Source organism: Salvelinus alpinus, chromosome 11 (genome assembly GCF_045679555.1).
Source record: "Salvelinus alpinus chromosome 11, SLU_Salpinus.1, whole genome shotgun sequence".
Taxonomy (NCBI): domain Eukaryota; kingdom Metazoa; phylum Chordata; class Actinopteri; order Salmoniformes; family Salmonidae; genus Salvelinus; species Salvelinus alpinus.
This window is the reverse complement of record NC_092096.1, coordinates 54,376,023-54,400,112: the sequence shown is the minus strand read 5'-3', so window position 1 is coordinate 54,400,112 and position 24,090 is coordinate 54,376,023. Positions and strand designations below refer to the sequence as shown.

Genomic DNA, 24,090 nt, shown 5'->3' with positions numbered 1-24,090 from the left:
CTCCTCTACTTCAGCCTCTTCCTAGGGGGCTCTGGAGGGACGTTCACTCCATGCAGCAGCCTCTTCAGTATTGCTGCCTCCCACCTCTGAGAAAAGATAACCACCAAGTTGTAAATCACATTGGCAGTAACAACAGTGCTTATGCAGACTAAGAGCTTTGCTCACTCACAATCACTAGTATCTGGACCATATAGCGATGGGTCCACAGACAATGCACAAACATTAACATGACTTTTTAATTGTCCATCTTCCTTTCCACCTTTTGCTAGCTAGTTAACATTAGCATAAATATACCTGCAGCTAGCCAGCAGATGCAACCCGCTGATTTACAGCTGCACTAGGGTCAGACAGGCTTCCTGTGTAGATTAAGACACAGTGGAGCTGGTGTGACATATAGTTTGGAAAATGTACCCCAATCCAGGGATTAGAAATGCATTGTATTGGATAGCAGATGGTTTACGGGCTCCTGACAAATTCTGCTGTTTTGTTTGTTTTCCAAAATGGCTGCTGTGGTTTATGCTACCTAGCATGAGGACAAAAGGGAGTAATTCAATCATCTCAGTGTAACAGTTGGGATAATGGGACAATTCAGAGGACATCCATCCATCCCTGGATTGAGATACATTTTCTGAGCCATATCTTGCAAAACTCTGCACGGTTTCCAATAGTTTGCACAGCCACATAAAAAAATTGCCTATATCATAAAAATTCATGAAATTATTTGTGTACTTTTTGGTCTTAATTTAAGGTTGGGTATACAGCTAGCAGTGTGGTTAAGTTTAAAGTAATATGTTAATAGAAATGTAGAAAAAAAACGCAGTTTATGACTTTGTGGCTGTTGCAACTCGTAACTAGTAACGTTATTTGAATAAAATGCACCTTTGAATAACTTTTGTCCCGCCCTGTTTACGTCCCTCGCCCATGCTCGCGTCGCCCAATGGTCCACCGCCCACTCTGCTTCCTTCCTTGAAAATGAATGAGCTTCCGTTGTTTCATCGCCCCTTGCCTAAACTTCAGACTGTTACCATAGTTACTCAATGCTATATCAGTCAAATAAGTCGCTGTAAAAAAGACGCAAGTCTTTACAAGGCAGAATGAATAAAATTATATTTACACTTTACAGGTTGTACATGCTTTTGGTGGTAAGAAGTGTAAATAGGGTATCCATAGGAAAGTGTTGAATACCTGACTTTTGCGGCGCCGGTAGGTTCTCTAGCTTGTATTGTCAATATGTAAATAATAGCCAAATGTAACAATGTAGTCCACCTAAGCACTTTCCTTGCAATCATTTGGAAGCATTTGTGGTTCGGTTAGGCTCGTCCATATTGTGCAAGTGTTTGTCAACAAAAATATATAAAGTTACATTCCAGCATACTGATGGTCGGGTTGATAACACTACTCTGTGGAGATTGTGTCTCACATTCCGATCTGCAAAAGGACCAGACACACGGACAACTGGTAAAGTATCTGACTTGTAGAGGTCGTGAGAAGAAACTTTCCTGATTTAATTTCTGCATGATGTAGAATTCGACGCACTTCAACGTAGGGTCTTCAGGCTGCATGGCCGCTAACGTCCTGCTGTATATCTCTTGTGGCATTGCGTTAAATTGCAGCATCACTTGGATATGTGTGCAAACAAAGTTCAACATTCACTTCATGCCAAGCCGTCGACGCATACAGTTTGATACATACGTTCGATAAATCCAACGTATGCACCACACAGAACGCACTGCAACTGCCTCTGCAACGCACTGTTGCAAGCGTTACATTGGAAATGCGACCTGTACTGAGTTGTGTGGGGTCTTTCCGCCGCCTCTTCAGTCTCTCTCGCAGAGAATACTGGTGCTTCCTGTGTGCCTGGATGTTGTGCCATGTATGCGACATTTTGAGTCGGAGCTTTCGCGAAAATAAATCGGAAACTAAGCAAGCAATATCACTTGCGTGCATGACACACTAGCACAGGCTGCCGCGCGGTGAAACGCCGCTTCCCATTCATTTCAATGGAAAGAGGTCAGAAGCTGAGAGGGCGGTGAAAAATACAAACCTTTCCCAACTTTATGCAAATCACCAGCAGCGACCGCTAGGCAATGACCAATCATATCGAGTGGCTCCCATGACGAATTTGACGCTATGCGACCCAAAGCTGGAGACTTTCTTCAGCAAACATGGCTGGAAGCAAATGTAAGTGATTATAACGTCATAACGATGCAAAAAACGTATTGTTGATAGAAATATGTTAGTTGATGTAGAGACAAACGACTATGCATTTTTTTTTAATCATAAAGATAATTTACGAAAATCGTGATTTAGCAAGTTAGCTGACTAGCTAACGTTAGCCAGCTTTATGATGTTGTGACATGAGTATGAAATTGTAATTCTGAAACAACCAGCAAACCAGGCAGTCATCTTGTGAAACAGTGGATGTGAAGAATCTAGCTAGCTAAACATTTACTGCAAATTGAATGTACTATTTTGTAAGCTTGCCTTGCTTATAATTGCCATGCAATACAGATAGATTAAATAAAGTAGCTAGTTATGTTCTTGCTTATTGTGGAGTGAAGAATAAAAATACCTGTATGCCTATGGATGTGTAGCTATCTAGCCGATCTGTGTATGGGCCCAAACGTTTGGTGTACATATTAGTTCAGAACCTAGCTAAAAACCTCAGCTATCATAGACAGTTGTATCAACTTCAAAACAGTCTGAATGACATTAATGAAGCCTATGGATTGAGTAGAATATAACTTTGTGCCAAGGATGCAAGTCGTATTTACATGTAGTTATTACCATGCATGAGATCCTCACTTTGTAGCCTGTACATTTAATATATTCACTGATCATGTACTCTACCTAGGCAAATAAAGGTGCAGCTCAGGTATGAATGTCATATCCACTACCAGGAGTATCTGATGCTGTATATGCATGCATGTATGTATGTATTACAATTATACACTTCAACAGTGTTTACCAATCTTGGTCCTGGGACATCAATGGTTACACATTGTAACTAATGGACTAGAAACAGGATTTAACTACTTAAAAGGCTTTTTGTAATTCATATATACAGAAATAGAATTTAAAAAACAGTACACTACACTTCCTATGCATCATGTCAATATCTAATGCCCTTCATCTGCATCTGATAAACAGGATAGGTGTAGTGTTTCATCAAATGAGACTTCATTTCAAACCAGTAGAGAATGTGAAACGCATTATTGAAAGAAGTTCATTATCCAAGTGTTATAAATACATGCATTATAAATATTATAATTACAAGTTCAATCTGTACTTCAATGCACATCTGTTGTGCATTATAAAAACAGATGAAGAAAGAGGTGTAAAAGACAGAAAGGGAAAGAGGTAAGAACATAGGAGCAGGGAAGGCAGCATATGATTAATGAATCACAGTGCAACCCAAATATTCTCTCAGTTCATCACAATTACATAATAGTGTCTCTAGTCAGCCCAGAGGTTATCTTAAAAGTGGGTGAGGTGGCGATGATAGGCCTGCGGGTTGGCATCCTCTCACATCAAAACATATCTGCAGGCGAGAGACAGATGAAGAGAGAGAACATGTTTAGCCTTGTTTTTATTTTTTATTCTAACATTGTTAGTCATAATAATCAGGAGGTGAAATGCAAAACTGACCTTGGATCATTAACTCTGGCACTACTGCATCTCTATCTGTATTTCTTTAATAATAGTTCCTGTTGACCTGACCAAGTGACCTCTCACCTCTGATCATGCTGTGGCCTCTATGTAGCCAGTTCCAATGCAGGAGGGGTTCAGCGACACAGTTGATATAACCTAGAGGATTTAGGGAGAAGAGAGAAGGATGAAGTTAAGGAGAGAGACTGTTATTGAGAAAATAAAGTAAGTTAAAAGAGACTGTGTTCAACAGGAATCCATGTGTGGCCTCACCTGGTGTCCACACCACACTAAGTGGCTGCAGAGTTCTTTATGCTGAAAAACATGAACGGACACACGAGGAAAAACAATATAGCGTAGTTATAGAAATAATGAAGTGTCTTACTATTCTCCATGGTTGGCCGTCTTGCCTATTCTATGAAGGTGGAAGGAGCCACATTACTGCGCAACACAATCCATCAATCAGATTGATACATGAGTGTGTCGGTGTGGGTTATAGGGTGTCTACTTGTTCTACATTTTTTCAATATGGGTGATTTAAAATAGCCTGTTTTCTTTTTGTACAGACATCACACCCTTACCTAAACAGCACCGTCACCTGAGAAGTAGAAATCAAAGGGAGAGAAATTGGGAACTGAATAACTGCAGTTGACATAGCTAAGTAAATGGAAGAATACTCTTATTGCAATGTGAATGGCTCTTAAAAGAGCCTTTGGTTGTGCATAGTGTAGTCTATGGTGTTAGAGAACAGCTTTTCGAAAAAGTAGGAGGTGAAGATCTCCCGCACACAGATTGCCTCTCTTGCTGCATTGATGGACCCCATCCTTGAAACATCCTGTAGAGCAGCAGACTTCTCCCCTGGCACACGGCGGTGAGCTGCAGATTCACTCCTGGTCCTCGTGTCCATCCTCATGTAGTTATGCAGGACGCAGGTAGCCTTCACACACCTGAATTCCTCCAGGAGGCAGTCCTAGATGGCCCTGGTCACCCAACCTTGCAGTGCCCTACACGTTAACTGTAGGCAATCGTTTAAGGAATCTCCAGTTACAAGGTATCTGTAGGAATATGGAAGACAATGTAATTATTTGACTTTTACATCACCAGGTCATTGTGGATTATAATAATATCCCTGATAACAAATCATGATAACATTGGCTTGATAGATGCATGGGCACACACATGTGTAGTATGTGACAATAACAGGATCATATCAAGGATAGCATCACAAATGAATACATAAATATCACTTGAAGCTTGATGACGAGTTGATCACTTGAATCAGCTGTGCAGTGCTAAGGCAAAAACAAATATTTGCACCCCTTTGAGTCCCCAGGACCTGGACTGAGAACCACTACTCTTAATTGGGACCTCTTCATATGTAGACAGACTTTCATAGCCCTCTTTATGTGAGGACAGAAAACCTCACAAGAAACAGACTAAATTATAGTCAAATTACACCGCACTGAATATTATGTTACTACACTGCTCAAAAAAATAAAGGGAACACTTAAACAACACAATGTAACTCCAAGTCAATCACACTTCTGTGAAATCAAACTGTCCACTTAGGAAGCAACACTGATTGACAATAAATTTCACATGCTGTTGTGCAAATGGAATAGACAACAGGTGGAAATTATAGGCAATTAGCAAGACACCCCCAATAAAGGAGTGGTTCTGCAGGTGGTGACCACAGACCACTTCTCAGTTCCTATGCTTCCTGGCTGATGTTTTGGTCACTTTTGAATGCTGGCGGTGCTTTCACTCTAGTGGTAGCATGAGACGGAGTCTACAACCCACACAAGTGGCTCAGGTAGTGCAGCTCATCCAGGATGGCACATCAATGCGAGCTGTGGCAAGAAGGTTTGCTGTGTCTGTCAGCGTAGTGTCCAGAGCATGGAGGTGCTACCAGGAGACAGGCCAGTACATCAGGAGACGTGGAGGAGGCCGTAGGAGGGCAACAACCCAGCAGCAGGACCGCTACCTCCGCCTTTGTGCAAGAAGGAGCAGAGGAGCACTGCCAGAGCCCTGCAAAATGACCTCCAGCAGGCCACAAATGTTTATGTGTCTGCTCAAACGGTCAGAAACAGACTCCATGAGGGTGGTATGAGGGCCCGACGTCCACAGGTGGGGGTTGGGCTTACAGCCCAACACCGTGCAGGACGTTTGGCATTTGCCAGAGAACACCAATATTGGCAAATTCGCCACTGGCGCCCTGTGCTCTTCACAGATGAAAGCAGGTTCACACTGAGCACATGAGCACATGTGACAGATGTGACAGAGTCTGGAGACGCCGTGGAGAACGTTCTGCTGCCTGCAACATCCTCCAGCATGACCGGTTTGGCGGTGGGACAGTCATGGTGTGGGGTGGCATTTCTTTGGGGGGCCGCACAGCCCTCCATGTGCTCGCCAGAGGTAGCCTGACTGCCATTAGGTACCGAGATGAGATCCTCAGACCCCTTGTGAGACCATATGCTGGTGCGGTTGGCCCTGGGTTCCTCCTAATGCAAGACAATGCTAGACCTCATGTGGCTGGAGTGTGTCAGCAGTTCCTGCAAGAGGAAGGCTTTGATGCTATGGACTGGCCTGCCCGTTCCCCAGACCTGAATCCAATTGAGCACATCTGGGACATCATGTCTCGCTCCATCCACCAACGCCATGTTGCACCACAGACTGTCCAGGAGTTGGCGGATGCTTTAGTCCAGGTCTGGGAGGAGATCCCTCAGGAGACCATCCGCCACCTCATCAGGAGCATGCCCAGGCGTTGTAGGGAGGTCATACAGGCACGTGGAGGCCACACACACTACTGAGCCTCATTTTGACTTGTTTTAAGGACATTACATCAAAGTTGGATCAGCCTGTAGTGTGGTTTTCCACTTTAATTTTGAGTGTGACTCCAAATCCAGACCTCCATGGGTTGATAAATTTGATTTCCATTGATAATTTTTGTGTGATTTTGTTGTCAGCACATTCAACTATGTAAAGAAAAAAGTATTTAATAAGAATATTTCATTCATTCAGATCTAGGATGTGTTATTTTAGTGTTCCCTTTATTTTTTTGAGCAGTGTATTATCTCCACCTTCACTTCTAGGAATAGCCTACTCTCTCACTGACAGTTGGGGCTGCTATCCTTTCACCCTCTTCCATGGCTGTTAGCTAACTACCTACAAATGCGTTTGGAGTTTTTTTTTTTACAGTGATAAATACATGAAGATAGCTAGCTAATATGAAGTTAGGTAACCAGACCTTCATACAAACATGCAATGCTGAATTCTTGACGCACAATTGAACATGCTGCCAGCACGCCCACAAGCGAAATGGGCGGCCTAAACGGTACGCGGCGATTTACCGCTATCAAGTGTACAGGCTCGGTTAGTTTAGCGGGATTAATGTGGACCAATAGCTATGTGTGGACACGGCAACAACAATAAATGAATGGTTCTCTTGTTTGCTGGAAAATCTAACAGGTAACTTTAAAAAAAAATCATACTATTTTATTGCAAGTATGATTTGTCACCTCGCAGAACTAGTTGAAATAATATGTTTAGGTTATGTTAGGTCGTGGCTATATAAAATAAATAGATTTGTTAACATGAGCAGAAGGCGGATGTGTTTTGGAAAAGGACACATTTCCGGTTCGAAAGGGGATACTTCCGGCAAAACGCTTGTTTATGGTTCATGGTTCAACAACTATCCAAACTTAGATAGTTCATTAGTTAGCAATCTGCGGTAAAATAAATAATAATAATAATAATACAAACTTCGATTTAGTACATTCACTAAATAAGAGTTGTTTAGAAACGAATATGTTAATTTTCTCCTACTGCTGACCCCTCTTGGCCAGCAGGGGCTGTGTTTTCAATGTAGTTTTCTCGAATTCTTCTTCCAACAACCATTGGGAAAGATGGCGGAAGTGGATAAGGATGGTGATCCTGCGGCTGAGAAAGATTACTTACAGATCTTAAAGGTATTGCAAAAAATAATGCTATAATCCCTACATGTAATATATTGTCATGAGGTTTCTTAACCTGACTATTTTAATGAAGGTTTTGTTTAAAGTTAGACAGATTACATCTTCCCTTTGATGGTAGCTTTTGTTTATTCCATGTGTAACTCTGTTGTTGTATGTGTCGAATTGCTATGCTTTATCTTGGCCAGGTCGCAGTTGCAAATGAGAACTTGTTCTCAACTAGCCTACCTGGTTAAATAAAGGTGAAATAAAAAATAAAATAAAAGCTAGTTAGCTCTCCTCCAGACTCGTTACTATAACAACTGACACCAACTGTCATATTAATCGACCAACATCTGTTTGTGGTTGGTTTTTAGCTATCTTCAACCCGAGTTGGTTGTCTCTAAATCTGCCGAGCCATCAATTTTCTCTATATGTTTATGCATCAAGCTCCTCAGTTAGCTAGTTAGCTAGCTAGCTTTGGATGGTGTGCATCGTTCTTAGTTGCAATCTCTCTCCATCTTGGCTACTAAGTTACTTTGCACCCACTCATGCAAGGATCCTAGCCTCATCAAGTAAATTTGCAGTCCAGTCCTATTCAGCAACACATTGCAAAATCATATTCTTGTATCATCATCTGCCTCTAATCATGCATCTAGTTTCTTTCTCTGGTATCAATACCATGGTATCAATACCAGTTTCCATCTCTGTTTCTGGGTCAGGAACTAGTGGATGAGTTGTATAATTTTCGGGATCATTACTTTGAGACTCACAGTGTGGAGGATGCAGGGAGGAAACAGAGTGATGTGGCAAAGGAGATGGAGAAGACTCTAACGAAGCTTAGGGAGAAAGAAGGTGAGATGACAGAACAGAAAAGGAAGGTGTGTTGTGATTTAGTAACTACACATGTAAAAAATAATATACTGACATTTTGCATGATAGCTTTGAATCCATTTGGCATTTTAATGTTTAGCTACACACATTTTACTGCACTATTCAGTACTCACACTTGCCTGACTGGAGAGGGATGTCTTTATGCATTATTTATTCATCAATGACTTACATAACTAAGACTATTTGTGTCCACCCATCTCATCTAGTCTTATAAGCACTGTTGTCGTCCACCAGCCAGCTCTCTCATACAGTACAAATTGAGCCTGGGGACGAGGTTACATAAGCACAGTGCTAACTGAGTTCAGCTTTGCCTCCATTTGATATCTAATATGTGGGGTTACATCTTCAAACACAAAATAATTCAATTGACTACAGAATAATCTCTCTGTCTTCTCCAGAGTCGTATAAGCACAGAGCTGAGTTCCTGCTTCTGCGGGGCCGCTGCCTGGGGGTGGCTCCAGAGTTTAGCACCACCGCCGAGGAGTGCCTGTCCAGGGCCGTGAAGCTGGAACCTGGGCTGGTGGAGGGCTGGAATATCCTGGGGGAGCAGTACTGGAAGAAAGGAGACCTGACCACCGCCAAGACCTGCTTCACTGGAGCCCTGCAGCAGGTTAGCAACAATACAGTAGTAATACATTTTATTTGCATAGCTGCGCGTTATTTAATTTATAGACCGCAGGAATCACAAAGCTCTTGAGGTTAACTGGAGAGAGCGATGTCAGTGTCGTGGTACTGTTATTGTGTTGAGAACAAAGTATTCAGTAGAGCCTTGCTGAGAGGATAACATGAATAGAATCCATGTAAAGTGTGCAACACTGGTTATAGCCTTAGTTCTACACAAACAACAGCTGTTTCTCTCAGCCTTCCAAGCCATAGCTCTTCCTCTCCCATTGTTTACACCTTTCTTTGTCTATCTCTTTCTTTTTAACTTCACATCTTTTGTTCACAAAGGTCTCTTTTTATCCTCTATTCCTAAATCATTTACATTGACCTACTCCCAAACCAACCAACCCATTCCAAATCTGGCATAATTGTGCTGGACCACACAGGCCACAATATAATTATATATATATTTTTTTACTTTTCATGGTTTTATCTGGATTATCCTCATCCCATGTTTTCTCTCTCCCTCCCAGAGTAAGAACAAGGTGTCTCTGCGCAGTCTGTCCATGGTGCTGAGGCAGCTACCGGGCAGTGATGAGCAGGGGAAGAGGGTCCTGGAGAGTGTGGACATGGCCAGGCAGGCTGTACAGCTGGACGTCACAGACGGCACCTCCTGGTGTGAGTATGATGGGTAGTCTCATAACAGATATTCACATTTCACATGGGGTTACTGGGGTGGAGTATGGGTACAGTTACATACGTTGGAGATGTGGATGGGTCTAAGCATGGTGGGAAATGATTTTGGCTGTAATTCACGTTCTCAAAAGAGAGGATAAAAGAACAGCAGTTTATGTAAATGAATGGTATGAGAATGTCTTATAGTGCTGAATATGAGTGGAACATTGAGTTATTGGTATTTTTTGACAGACATCCTAGGAAACGCCTACATCTCCCTGTTCTTCACCTGCGGACAGAATCCACAGATGTCTCAACAGGCTCTGAGTGCCTACGCACAGGCCGTGAGTGAATATGTCCACACACGCACACCAAACTGGGTTGTTTTTACAAAAGCCTGACTGGACAGTATGGGCAAGTCAATTTAATTCTCAGGCAATAATCGTTGTTCAGCAACACTACATAATTCCTTTCCTCTCTGTTCTCTCGCTCAGGAGAAAGTGGACCGGACAGAAACCTCCAACCCTGATCTACACTTCAACAGAGCCACGGTAACACATCGTTTACATATTCTGATATGATTGTTACAATAGGCATGTGATAAATGAATTACATCAGAAAAATGCATGATTGTGTCCCCTCCTTCAGCTGTTCCAGTATGAGGAGATGTTTGGGTCTGCGCTGGGGGGGTACTGCCGGGCTGCGGCACTGGACCCCGCGTGGAAAGAGCCTCCAGAGAGGGAGAGGCAGCTGCTGGAATACTTGGAGAAACTCACAGCACTCACAGAGAACAAGGTAGGACAGGAGAACTACAAACGCATTTCTTATTACCATTCACCGATGCAAAGGAAAGTGTGTTATAAATCACCAGTAGGTGGTGGCAGAGTACTATTCTTTCCCACTGGTTAGTCTGCTACTCTTTCACCCCTATAGGGGAAGGTGAAGGCCCGGCGCCTGCGGACAATGCTCTCCAACCTCAGCACGTCGGCCCTGGGGCCGTGCTCCTCCCCTCAGTTCCGCTCCCCCGCAGGCCGCGTTGGGAGCCTGGAGCCCCGCAACCTGTCTGCCCTGACACACGGCCACAACACTGGGGTGGCTGCCCTGGGCAAGGTGGTGTTCAGCCTGGCCTCCGAGGGACGCATGGCCTTGTGAGTCTACCGTCTAATGATAGAATTCTATCTGTAATGTGGGACCTGCTGTGCACTTTGTGTGTGTTTGCATACATGTTTCTTTATGCATTTAAAGAATGATAGATAGCGTTTTGTGTCCCTTTGCTTAATTATGAATGTTTTTCTCCATACCATACAGTGCATTCCCTTGGTTGAACATTAAGTTTTATGATGAGTTGTCCTCTTACTGTACATTCTCTATGGTGGATAGACGGTAATGTGACTGTCTCTCTCTCCCAGTACGTTTGGCATGGTGGACAGTGAGGAGACCTGCTGCGTGATCATGGTTTATAACACAGCAGACAGTTGGGGTGTTCTGATTGGCGACTCAGTGGTCATCCCAGAGCCCCAGGTCAAACGCCACAGTGTAGCCCACAACAACCAGGTCAGTCTCTCTCTCTCTCTCTCTCCAGCTAACATGGACCACTGCACACAACTTGTGATAGGAATGTTATAACATTGTGAAAACAGGTCGGTGTCTACAACAACATGCAGTACTTGTGCTATAAACATACACAAAGCATCTGACTAGAATACAAACTGTGATTGCACTGTCCAAAGATGGAAATCCTCTCTGTATTAGGTATGATGTTACATTAACAATGTAATTCTTGATACTCTCAACATTTCTTATTCTCTGATCTATTCTCTCTTCTCCCCTGTGCCTCCTGCAGACGTTTGACTTCCGCAGTATACGAGTGGACTCTCCTCTACTCCTCATCGTCAATGGCAAGAGACAGAATGTCCAGGCTCAGACTGCAGCCTCCGTCAGTTACAAGCCCCAGAGTGAATGAGAGGAGGGCGGCGGAGGGAAGAAGCATGATGAGCGAGTGCGTTTTTTCAAAATGTTTTCATGTGTGAGTTTTGTAAATAGTATATCCTTGTTATGTTAAAGTCTTTAGGAATACACTGTTTGTACATATTTATAAATATTTCTTCGTTTTTTTTGTATTTTGTGGGAGGGAGGCTGGGGGATTTTGTAAATGACTGACTACAATATGATAATTCATTGCGATGACAATGGTGTCAGGCTTATGTGTTCAAGACATTAAAACAAACACCCCCCATTCCCCAAATATTGTGTCTTTCTCCAATGTGGACATGATTTCACATGCATGCTTTATTTATATAGTTGATCCTCTTTCACTGGAAGGTAGTCAAACCTTTCAGTGAAAAATAACATTTTAGTAGAATAACATACACCTTTCTTACAATGGTCATGCTGAATTTAATTGACAAAATAAGTACAATGCCAACATAAATGTTGTATCAGAGCATTTCGTCAAGATACAGTAACTTCAGGTAAGAAAAAGGCAACTACAAAATGAATATCAAACCATCCTTAGATAACCTGACAGTCTACACTATGTTAATGCTGTCATTGATCCAGCAACCAGGTACCCAACCAGTGTTGCCTCAGTCAGAAATACAATTATTCTATTAATTCTAATCCTCGAGTTCTAGAATTTGAATTCTAGTCTCAGTATTTCTTGAGTAAGGCCCGGCCCCTGTCTCTGGCAGGAGAGCTGAACTGGAAGAAGGTCTTGGCTCCAGCATCGGGCTCCAGGGAGGAGAAAAGGCGGCTGTCCCCCTCAGGGCCCATGCCCAGGAAGTGAGGACTCCCCCGGGGAGAGGGCTGCCTGACCACCCCTGGGAAATGGGTAGGGGGTTGAATCTTCAGACCTGGTATTCTCTACGCCTCTTTTATACATTTTGTTTTTAACCAATCCTTGCAATCCTTGTTTTTAACCAATCCTATGGGGCAAGTCCTGAGTTGAGACAAGCAAGCTGAACTCAAACTTTCAGGCAAATTCCTAACGACATACACATATTATTTTACACAGACAGAACTCCAAGATGCGTCTCTAATCAGGATTCAGACTCTACTCCCTCTCTAACCTGTGTTGAACTCCGGGGGTCCTGGCTGGCGTGGTGCCTCTCTGTCCCCCACCACCATGTTGCGAAGCCTCAGCGAGTCATAGAGCCCCTGTAGCTTCTGGTACTGTCTGTTCCTCTCCATCAGACGCTCTGACACTTCACTGTACTTCCTCTTGTACTCCTCCATCACCTGAAAGAGACAAGAGAGGGATACCAAGGAGATGGAGGGCGAAAACGAGGTAGAGTATATAAGAAGGCTAAATAAAAGTGATTGGGTTACGGTTAGGGCTGAGCATTCATTTCGGGTGGTGAAGGGCATTTGTTCCGGCCGAGCAGCACTAATTGTGATGAGTTGAATCAGGTGTTAGTGTACAAATGGAGCAAAAGCCTGCACCCAATAGGAGACTAAGCTTGCCCACTCCAGGGTCTGATGTGACGTAAAGGTGGTACCTTCTTCAGTGAGGTGATCTCCCCTCTCATGGCATTGAGCTCCAGCTCTCTGCTCTGGTTCTGCTGGGTCAGCACCTTCTCCATCTGTTTCACCTGACCCTCGGCCCGGGACAGACTGTACTCCTGGAACATACGCTCCTGGTGCACCTGCAACACACACATGCACATGCACACGCATGTCGGACACAAGCACACACACCGTGAGAAGGTGATGGTATAAGATAGATTTGACACTCCCATTTCTTGAATTGTGTCCTTCATCCCTTGTCCTGGGGACCCACAGGGTGTGCAGGCTTGGTTTGAGCAGTAGAATCAGGTGTGTTAGTACCAGGCTGGAACAAAAGCCTGCACACTCGGAGGGTTTCCTAGACCAGGCCTGAGATAAACAATGGAGTAATTACATACCCTGAATGTCATAGGCAACACACTGACATACCTGGTAAGTCCAGAAAGCCAGGGCACGGGCGCTTATGTCCAGCACTGTCTCTGGCCTCAGTCCCGCCAACACCATGGCCTTGTACTCCTCAGATGGCGACAGCTCAGTGCGCACGATGTCCAGCTTCCCCGAGAGTGCAGAGGAGCAGGCCGGGCATATTGCCGGGGAGCGGCTGAACTCTCCGGATCCATGTTGGTCACAGAAGGCGTGAGAGCAAGCTGTGACCCAGGCGAACCCACACAGTTTCGCCCGACACTTTGGGTAGTTGCAGAGCAGATTGTCATCGCACATAGACATGGCTGTCGGGGACAAGAACAACTTGGTGAAACTTCACAGACACTCACTTCACACACAGAGTTTGATGACGTAAAGTTTCGTTGATGATGTAACGTGTCGCGATACAAGGTATGCAACATCCAACCTCTGCCATCCTTAGCATACTAGCATGCTAGCTAACTGTCTCGCCACACATACTGCTACTACAAATACCTGTAACGTTAGTTCTAACATTTATCTCTGAAATTAGTAGCTAGCTACAACTCTATAAAAATGTAGCTGTGTACGATACTCAATGGGTTCAACAAACTTACCTGTTTAATTGGGCAAAACTAGGACGTTTGAGGAATGTTTTGATGCTAAAGGTTTACTAGCTAGCTACAGTGCATGTCTTTGAAGCGGGCTCGAATGAAAATTCTGATTGGCTTGCTACAAATGTCAAGGGACCAATCAAATAAGTCATTTATTATAGACGTAATAAAATAGGTATTACTCGTTAGTAGTCAAAACTAAAGTTAAATATGTTCCTTAATAATAATAAGGAAGGATAATTACAAGTTTGAGTTCTGCGTTGTTGGTAAAATTATGCATTGTTTGTAAAGGGCTTGTAGTAAGCATTGTATTGTAACGTTTACACCTGTTGTATTCGGTGCATGTGACAAATAAAATGTGATTTGAAAGTGCATCCATTTTTACTAGTGGAATTTTTGGTAACATTTTGCCTATTCATGTTTGGAATACTTGATTCGTTTTTTATACAGGTTGATGCTATGCTTTTTATTTACTTGGCATTGGTTTAATCCTCACACATCTTTGTACAATCATTGTATTTACCATGCTATTAATTATTTTGGTTCCATTTAACCAGCCTTTTGCTGTTCATTCCTGTCCACCATGTATTGAGTGGGACATGTATGCGAGACACCTACTTAAAAAGGGTCCCTTTTCTCTCTCTCTCGCTCTCTTTTTATCCCTCCTCCACGTGGTACAGGAGTAAAGGCGGGGGGTGAAAGAGGGCATTGTGCTGGAGCAGCACTGGATCCGGGGGTTCATAGTGAGAGAGAAGAGGTGCTCACTCAACTGTGTCCAGTGCGCCATTGTCGTAGATTCCCATCTATTCTCTGCCTTTTAAATAAAGCTCTGCCTGCGCACCAGGACACTGGTAGAAGGGGGGGTCAGTGTGTAGAGTGACATGGAATGGAACACATGCATGTTCTGATGCGGAATGGATGGCACCGCTTCAACAGTCTCACACCACCTCTTTGTTGACAATTAGCCATATGTAAATCTGTGTGCAAATGTGCCCATTCATTCTGCAACGGTTGGCCTATATGATCCCTCTTGCCCTCTCCGTGAATAATTAGCACATAATGATCACATATATTGCAATGATAAGGCTATTATTATTTCCCAGTCTCTTGACCACTTGTAGAGTAAACTAGGATAATTTAGCTACCACAAATAGAATCAGGATTTCGTGTATTTGTTAAGGATTCTGATTTTGTTATTTATTAACTTATCTACAAAGCCTAGTACAAACATTTGCTATCACTTAATTCCCCCAAATGTTGTGCCAAAAATAATGGTCCATGAACTAGGCAACATTTCAAAGTTCGTCAATAAATTGGAGTTGAATGGGTTCAAACAGCATGCAACAAGTAAAGTCATATATTTGATTTATTCATGTGGATTTTAACACCCTTATGATGATATTTGATTGAGAGTTTAGTGATGGCGTGAAGGAAATACAGAGAGAAAAGGGAAAACCAGGGAGTCGGTGTTCCGCGCCATTGAAATGCAAATAGCAGTGAGGAGCACGAAGAGATTGTATGTGTGTGTGTGCATGTTATTATGTGTGCCTGCGTAGGCTATGTGTATGCAAGGGAGCGGGGGTGGGGGCGCCACAAATTGGGCAAGTTTGGAGAGCGAGAGACGATTTTAGAAAAACAGCCACACGCACTAACGGCAGCCTCATATGAGACGGTGCGTCTATACGGATTTCTATTTCTTCTTTGTTTTCCGACGTGCAAGGGATAAACATTCGATAACGTCATCTAGATGCAGACTGGACATTCACATTTTCCTGAAATTTGAGTTTTGGCGGATTCTGGAACTCGAAGCCTACAAGTGCTTAAAGTGGCCAGTGCTGTTTAATCGGCTGATGCCCCCTTTCTTTCCGTCTCCTCGTGAATCATGTCACGCCGGAAGCAGAAACGACCCCAGCAGCTCGTTAACTCGGACCCGGGGGGCACGCGGTTACTATCGCACGGTGAGAAAAGTTTATTATGGGTATTCTAAGGCATGCGTCTGTTTTTATTCCAAGGATATTCCCTATAGTTCTATGAATGAATGAAGCAACAAGAAAAGTTACAGGTTGGAATTTACAACTATAATGGTGATCAATAGGGTTAATTAAATAAGTTAACGTTAGATAAGGTGGAGAAACATGATTTAAAATCCCGCTAGAGAGTAGGACTAAAGTTACAAGTTGTTTATTTGAATATAGATGCACTTTATATATGTCAATTCCTCCTCACATCTTTATTTTCACATCTAGAAAGTCATTTTACTCAGGTGATCAATCATCATAACTCGATCTGTGTATGTCTGTGTTTTATGTTTGCACATTTTATATTTACAAAAAGTCATTGCCTCTTGCAATAAATTAGAGTTCAGTGGATTGCTCAGTCTGCTGTAGCTCTGCAATGGGCCCCAGTAGGGGAGAGCTCCAGGTATGAGGGCTAGCCCTGTAAACTTGTCCCTGTGATCTGGATGGTAACATCCATCTGTGGCCATTTTCCTGTGATGCTTAGTCCTCTAGGAAACTAGCAGTCTGCTCAGAATGACTACTGGAGGTCTTTCATTACTTAGAGGAAAGTCTCCCTATTCACCAACAATAAGGCTGGATCTGTGGGTGGAAGGAGAGGTGGAGGAGGGGTCTTTTTGGTAAAGATTAATCTCTCTCCTTGTTCTCTTCTTCTCTCCATGCTTTTCTCCCTCATGTTTCATTTCCTCCTTGCCCCCCCCCCCCCCTCCTGAATGCTCACTGCTGAATGCTTCCCTCTCTACCCCCAACTCTATTGACTGTATACACCTACCCAGTTGGGGGTCTCAGTGTGTAAAATGCAGAGGGGGGAGAATGCAGAATGCAGAATGCATGCACCTTCAATCGTATTGCATTTGCTGCACAAACACACCTTAAAAATACGAATGACTTCTTAGAACTTCTGCAGGTAAATTTCCACAGAGAGGACCTTGTTTCAATGGAACTGGTTTTGAACACCTTGAATTCTGCGAAAAGAACCAAGACTGACTATTTAGCAGCAGTAGTACAGTCATTAATTCCATCACTATCCCTCTAGGAGGGAATAGTTAGTTTGTCTTTCCATTGTCCATACCCCCCCCCCCTCTTCTTTTGTTTCTCTCTTTCTCACTCTGTGCTCAAGATTCTGAAAGAATTTGACCCCAGAGCTCTAAAGATCTGAGGAGCAGACCAATCACAAGCCTCTGGACAGTGCCCAGGACTCTTAGCGTGTCCCGACCTCTGACCCCTGATGTGACGTCAGGGGGGAAGGGTGAATAGGGAGATGAAAGACGTGAACTGCTGGAGTGAGGGGCGGGTTAGAAGGGGTTATGGGTTTTCTTGGCTATGGCCATTGTCCTTTTAAACGTGTTGCCATAGCAACAATGTGGTTTGTGTTGTCAGAAGATGTTTGGAGAGTTTTCCTCGGGAAAGAAGTAGAGTGGACAGAAGACAAGATAATGTAAGGGGAAAGACTGTGACTCGGCATGTTTGTAGACTATCTATCAATATTTGCTAATGCATTGCTTTACATGAGAAGACTGAAACTTTAAGCTTGAATTTAATATGGAAACATTAGCAATTGTTGTAATCAATGATTACAGTTAAAAGTTAGGACTTATAGACTTACTTTGAGCTCCCACTTCAATTCCATAAAGAATGAGGCTCGCACCCTGTCTTTCGTGGTTCTTATGAGGACTTAACATCAACAATTTGATCATGAAACTGAACTTTTCATTTGGTTGAATAGGGGGATGAAAAGGCACCAGTCCTAATCCTTCTGTTTCTCTCTCTGTCCATAGATGACCAGCTGTCAGCAAAGTCACCGTCCATGTCTCTGGGCTCAGAACTGACCTCATCTGGGTCCTCCTCGTCCTCCCCCACCTCGCTCGAAGGCCGACAGCCCCCCCTGGCCCCTCGGCCGTCCCCCGGGGGTCTCCACGCGCCCTCCCTCCCCAGCGAAAGCTCTCCGCCCCCCCACTGGCCCAGCCACATCGCCCCCTACACCACCTCTCTCCCCAACACCCACTCATCCCTCTCTCCAGACTTCCCTCACTCCTCTTTATCCTCCCAGACCCAATCCCTGCCACTCAACCTCAATCAGACATCGGGCCACCCCCTCTCCCATCAGGCCCACTCCCACGCCACTATGACCTCACCACAGATGGGCAGCTCTGCCACCATCACTACCTCCTCCTTGTCCTCCTCCTCGTCTAGCCTCCCCCGCCGGGAGAGCACCAGTCCTGGGCATCAGAATGGCTCCAGCCCCCTGGTGCCAGGGCTAGGCCAGATCCAGGTGCCACCGACCCTGGCTGTGCTCCTGGAGGAGCTGAGGGTGCTGCAGCAGAGGCAGATCCACCAGATGCAGATGACTGAGGAGATCTGTAGGCATGTTCTCCGGTTAGGTGGGGCCATCTATACCCAAGACACCTCCCAGGCTGGTAGTGGAGAGAAGAACCAAATACCTACAGCAGGATCCCCCTCCCCACCACATCATCCCTGCTCTGCCCCTGTCCCATCCTCGGCCTCCCCTCTCCTGGCCGGCCTCCCCTCCCTCCTCCCCCAGCTCACTGTGTCCAAGCCCAGCCTCTCCTCTCACACTAATGGGAGCAGAGTCCCAAACTCCTCTACCTCGCCCTCATCCTCGTCCTCCACCACTTGGAGCTCCTCGATAGCCTCCTCCATGCATCCTCTGTCCCTGGGTCTCCCCCCGCACTATCTCCACGAGAAATCCTCCAACACCTCCCCCTTTGGCCACAACAACGGGGTCAGCTTCCCCACCCTGCCCCTCCCCACCTCCAGCCACTCCCAGGACCACCTGCTGCAGTCCAGCTCCTCCCTGGGGTCCTTGTCCTCAGCAGGACGTCCTCAGCATGCCTGTAAGTTTTGTGGGAAGGTCTTGAGCAGTGATTCCTCACTACAAATCCACCTGCGCTCCCACACGGGTGAGAGGCCCTACCATTGTCCCGTCTGCCTCAGTCGCTTCACCACCCGCGGGAACCTCAAAGCCCACTTCCTGCGTCACCGCGAGCAGAACCCTGAGCTGTCGCTCTCGCTCCTCCCCCCGGCTCTGGAGCAGCCCAGCCCTGCCCCCGTCGCCGCCACCACCGGCCAGAGACGTAGGAAGCGCCGGGCAGAAGACGAGGAGCCGCCGTTCGGAGGCGTGAAAGGAATGACGGAGGGAATGGCGCTCGGTTTCCTTTCCGGGGCGTCTCCACGCCCCCCCCCTTCCTCTATACCTATGCCACCCAGTATGGATATGGCACTGTTGTCCACGGCTCACTCCCTTTTACAGCTGAACAGGGCCTCTGCTGCAGCAGGCAGCGCCTCAGGTAGTGTGTTACCGCCATCATCCTCATCCTCCATGGGTGGCCAGTTCAAAGTGGCGAAGCAGCAGAGGTTTGATGAGAACACCCCTCCACACTCCGCCCTCCACCCAGGCTCCCCCTACTCCCAGCTGGCCCACTTCCCCAAAATCCTCTTCCCCGGGGGACCCTCGCCCCACCACCTCGCCCTCCTCCGTCCCCCGGGGACCCACCCCTCTACCTCCCATCTCACCTCCCCCCACACCCAGCTTCCCTTCCCTCCCTATCCTAAACTCCCCACGTCCTCCCCTTCCTCCTCCTCCACCACCTCCTTCACCCAAACCTCCGACACCTCCAAGTTGCAGCGACTGGTCCAGAAGCTGGAGAAGCAGCCCCAGGGCGGGGGCCAGTTTTCCTCCTGCGGCCCAGCAGACGGCTCCTCAAACGGGGACACCCACGGCCACGACCTGACCACAAGCTCCAGCGCCTACCGCAGGGAGATGATGGCAGCCCTGGGCCTTGGCCCCAACCCCAACACTGAGGCCATGGTGAGCAGCCGGGGACAGGGTCTCCCTGTATCCACCAATCCCGCCCTGGCCCCTAACCAGTGTGGGGTGTGCCTGCGGGTGCTCTCCTGCACCAGGGCCCTGAGTCTCCACCAGGCCACCCACCTGGGCGAACGCCCCTTCCCCTGTAAGCTGTGTGGACGATCCTTCTCCACTAAAGGAAGCCTGAGGGCCCACCTCGCCACCCACCGTGCCCGCCCGCCCAACGCCCGCACCCAGAACTCCTGCCCGCTGTGCCCACGCAAGTTCACCAATGCCCTGGTGCTGCAGCACCACATCCGCATGCACCTGGGGGGCCAGATACCCCCAGGGGGAGAAGGGGAGGAAGGTACAGATATGACCCAAGAAGATCTGGGCCAAATGACCACAGCCTCTCCATCCAAACCCTCCAGCCTCCAAGGCCTGCACCCCCTGGCTTTAAAACTGACCAGCTCCATCTCTAACCCTGACTCGCTGGTCAGCAGCTTAGACTTCGGAGGTCCGGCAACCAAGCAATCCCAGGCAGCTGACCCGAGCCCCCCTATAGAGGGGGAGTGTGAACCCTCGCCCTCCACGGGCAGCATTAGCCCACCTCTGACCCATAATCCCTCCCCAGAAGACCCCATGCTCCTGGGGGAAAGATCTGAGTCAGACTCCGGCCCGTCTGCAGCCTCTCTGGAAGACTTGCAAGACTCCCCAGCTGACCTTTCGAACGCCAGCCCAATAAGTCTACCCAAGACATCCTTGACCAGCTCCTTGCCAGCCTCAGTGGGGAATGGTGAGGAAGAGGAGGAAAACATCCCTCTTGCCCTCTGTGTCTCTAGACCAGCATTGGATACTGATGGTAGTAGGTCAGGAGGGCTCATCAATGGTTCTGGCTCAACCACAGTGAACCAGACCAACTTTCCAGATGGACTCATCCCCAGTCCTGAATCTGATTCCACCCCGAAATCCCCTGCCACCCTCAACCCCTCACCCACGCTCACCCCTCCTGCCAGCCCTAAAGCAGCTTCAGAGCCAGCCCAGTCCCCCAGTATCACCCCACCGGAGCCCAGTCCTGAACGGGAGACAGACCCACTTGAAGGGGCGAGTGAGAGCACAGCATCCAGAGATACCTCATCGGTCGAGGGGCCTGAGAGAGAGAAGCAGACCCCTAGCTCCACGGAGGAGAGTGACAGGGCTCCAGAGGAACCAGAGGCCTCCCAGCTAGCCACCCCAGCCTCAACGCCCTCCAAACCCTACTCCTGCACCCTGTGTGGGAAGGCATACGCCAGTCGCAGTGGATTAAAGGTCTAAAAAGCATAAGATAAGGATAGAATATATTAGTACCATATGTTCTTACAGAACACTTGACAGAAGCTAAATTTAGATTCTTGAGATTGGAAAATTAAAATAGTTTGGTGCAATCACTCTATTTCTTATGTTTACCTGTGTTTGTTTGTGTTATGTTAGCAAATATATTCTATTTAAAGTTATGTTCTGTTTCCATCAACAGGGACACATGAAGACACACCCTATGTTGACCAACGTTCCCACCGGGACTCCTCCTCCCGCCACCCTGACCAATGACAATGAAACTACGGAGGATCCGAGTTCGGTCTCAGCAAATGGAAAGGAGGATGAAAAGTAACGATTGGCCAAAGCTCCTGAGAAACGTGTTACCTTAGAGAATCAGCCAATCACTGCTGCATCTGGGAAGGAAGCAGAGAAACCTGTGGACACTACTGAGTAAAAAGACATGATTGGCTGCTTACTGGCATCAGTCCGTTTTTTTTAAGGCCCTGACAAGGGAATGTATTTTCTTCATGTAATTAGAATTGATTCTAGAACGATTGATTTTAATTCTGTGTAGTTTTGGTACTAGTCAGTTGGGTCTATTTTGTCTATAATAGAAGGTTAGATTGTTGTGAAGTTTTAATTCAGTCGGCATGGTTACGATATCACTATCTCAAAGAACACAATGAGGCCTTATTGACAACATGATGTCACAGAATTGTCTTGTAGTGTAACGGCAACCCGTGTCGTTATGTGTGTTGGATCGCAATTGAATAGATGAGCAGGGATGTATGTTTTAGAGAGCAGCTAGTTCTAGTCAAACATATGAATGAAATTCACATTTGAATTTTAAAATGGGGATGAAGTGAAGGAGAAAAATGTGTTTTCACTCTTTAGGATCTATGGTACGATCTCCATACCAAAACAGGCCAGCGTAGTAGGGGCCGTTTCCTTGTATATATTAACCCTGTCACTATTTGTAGTTCTTTTTTTACTGACTTTTTAAACTGTCTTGCTGCTGTACTGATGTTTCAATGGAGTTGCACTGACTGTCTACACTACTGTCTATACATCCATTGAAACAGAGATTATGATGGTGATGATGATTGCGTTACATTGACCAGTCCGTATATACAATGTATTTTGGCAATCCTGGTTCCTGCCGTTGTGAGTGACCATACAGCAGGAACCTGAGAAATGAACAATGATGACTTATATCAGTGATTGTAATTGATTTATCCATAATTTATTGGATATATCTGCACAGGGACATACAGAAGTAGCCTGACAGCCAAATAGATTGTGTTATGTTTCACTGTTGTGAAGTTTTGGTACCAGGCTAGTGTTGAAGTATAGCAGAAACTGGTGTATAAATCAACTGAACCTCCCGAGGACCAGGATGAACTATGTCGGATGGATAACCTCATCCCTCCATGTCTGTTGTCTCTTTCCTCTTCCCTTTCTCTCCTCTTCCCTCTCACCCTCCCTCCTGTTCCCTCTTACCTCCTCTTCCTTCTCTCCCTCTCTCTCTCAAAGAACTTGAGAGTTCAAGTTTTCTGCCCTGCAGAAATTGTCTGCTCTGTATCCTACATTAGATCGGTTTAGTTTTAGTACTTTATTTAGCCTTCGTATGTTTTTTCCCAACCATTGTTTTTTGTAGTTATGATAACATGTGCTTCCCATATTTTTTATGTCAAAAACAGAAAATAAAATACTTCTGATGGTGAAAACATAGCTTTTTGGTTGTCTGTCTGTGTATATTGTTTATCACTCTGTCTGTCTCAGTATAGCTGGTCGCAGACTATTCATCTATCTGTTTAAGTATTCTGTTTGCATGTCAACATGTTTTGTATGTCGGAGTGTGCTCTGTCTCGCTGTCTGTCTCAGCGCTCTGTATGTCTGGCTGTCTGTCTCAGCGCTCTGTATGTCTGACTGTCTGTCTCAGCGCTCTGTATGTCTGGCTGTCTGTCTCAGTGCTCTGTATGTCTGGCTGTCTGTCTCAGTGCTCTGTATGTCTGGCTGTCTGTCTCAGTGCTCTGTATGTCTGGCTGTCTGTCTCAGTGCTCTGTATGTCTGGCTGTCTGTCTCAGTGCTCTGTATGTCTGGCTGTCTGTCTCAGTGCTCTGTATGTCTGGCTGTCTGTCTCAGGGCTCTGTATGTCTGACTGTCTGTCTCAGCGCTCTGTATGTCTGGCTGTCTGTCTCAGCGCTCTGTATGTCTGGCTGTCTGTCTCAGGGCTCTGTATGTCTGGCTGTCTCACAGTTCCTTTGACTGGACGCTATAGCCTTCTACTTATTCTGCCTTTTTTGGCCTCACTTTCTTTTTGTATGTTTTAGTTCCTCGGTGGTTCTGGGGTGTGTGTGTGTGTGTGTGTGTGAAAGGGATAATCAGTGCTTGTGTGATTGAAAGTGCAGCTGTAGAGGCCCCCCTCACCCCCCTTCTTTCTCTCTGTCATACTCTCTTTCATACTCACCCTCTTTCATTTTCTCTTTCATTTTCCCTCTCTCTCTGTCCTCCCCTCCCAGTGTAATAGTCTGACACATAGGAAGCTTTAATCCTTACACAATGATAGCCCCCCCTCCCCTAAGCGACAGTGAGCGGGACAGGGGGCAGCACACACACAGACCTGGACCAGCTGTCCCCAAAATGGCCGCCTTAATCCTCCAACCACCCTTCCCACTAGC

General features: G+C 45.9%; 3 protein-coding genes and 1 long non-coding RNA gene across 7 annotated transcripts; 2 read left to right on the top strand and 2 right to left on the bottom strand.

Annotated features, from left to right (window-relative positions):
• Positions 1–2,115: 2,115 nt before the first annotated feature.
• Positions 2,116–12,015, top strand: LOC139534444 (tetratricopeptide repeat protein 5-like). Of its 2 annotated transcripts, none has more exons than XM_071333604.1 (11): positions 2,116–2,181; positions 7,497–7,616; positions 8,321–8,453; positions 8,891–9,102; positions 9,629–9,773; positions 10,023–10,114; positions 10,265–10,321; positions 10,419–10,565; positions 10,704–10,918; positions 11,180–11,324; positions 11,614–12,015. In XM_071333604.1, the coding sequence occupies exons 1-11, from the start codon at positions 2,131–2,133 to the stop codon at positions 11,731–11,733; spliced, it is 1,437 nt and encodes a 478-aa protein (XP_071189705.1). In that variant the 5' UTR covers positions 2,116–2,130; the 3' UTR covers positions 11,734–12,015. The 2 variants fall into 2 exon arrangements, with proteins under 2 accessions (XP_071189705.1, XP_071189703.1); XM_071333602.1 differs by having other exon boundaries at positions 7,494–7,616.
• LOC139534447 (uncharacterized) lies at positions 2,995–7,261 on the bottom strand. The gene is made up of 4 exons (XR_011666949.1): positions 6,896–7,261; positions 3,922–4,703; positions 3,736–3,807; positions 2,995–3,541 (listed from the first exon to the last, which is right to left on the bottom strand). It is a non-coding gene; the product is annotated as an uncharacterized lncRNA (long non-coding RNA).
• A 9-nt stretch (positions 12,016–12,024) lies between the features above and the next one.
• LOC139534445 (E3 ubiquitin-protein ligase CCNB1IP1) lies at positions 12,025–14,393 on the bottom strand. Of its 2 annotated transcripts, XM_071333605.1 has the most exons (5): positions 14,294–14,393; positions 13,704–14,002; positions 13,268–13,414; positions 12,839–13,007; positions 12,025–12,589 (listed from the first exon to the last, which is right to left on the bottom strand). In XM_071333605.1, the coding sequence occupies exons 2-5, from the start codon at positions 13,998–14,000 to the stop codon at positions 12,420–12,422; spliced, it is 783 nt and encodes a 260-aa protein (XP_071189706.1). In that variant the 5' UTR covers positions 14,001–14,002; positions 14,294–14,393; the 3' UTR covers positions 12,025–12,419. The 2 variants fall into 2 exon arrangements, with proteins under 2 accessions (XP_071189706.1, XP_071189707.1); XM_071333606.1 differs by lacking the exon at positions 14,294–14,393 and having other exon boundaries at positions 13,704–14,029.
• Positions 14,394–15,872: 1,479 nt separating this feature from the next.
• On the top strand, positions 15,873–23,140 carry LOC139534443 (sal-like protein 2). Of its 2 annotated transcripts, XM_071333601.1 has the most exons (5): positions 16,165–16,248; positions 17,082–17,212; positions 17,426–17,743; positions 18,084–21,421; positions 21,627–23,140. In XM_071333601.1, the coding sequence occupies exons 4-5, from the start codon at positions 18,113–18,115 to the stop codon at positions 21,759–21,761; spliced, it is 3,444 nt and encodes a 1,147-aa protein (XP_071189702.1). In that variant the 5' UTR covers positions 16,165–16,248; positions 17,082–17,212; positions 17,426–17,743; positions 18,084–18,112; the 3' UTR covers positions 21,762–23,140. The 2 variants fall into 2 exon arrangements, with proteins under 2 accessions (XP_071189701.1, XP_071189702.1); XM_071333600.1 differs by lacking the exons at positions 17,082–17,212; positions 17,426–17,743 and having other exon boundaries at positions 15,873–16,248.
• Positions 23,141–24,090: the final 950 nt, after the last annotated feature.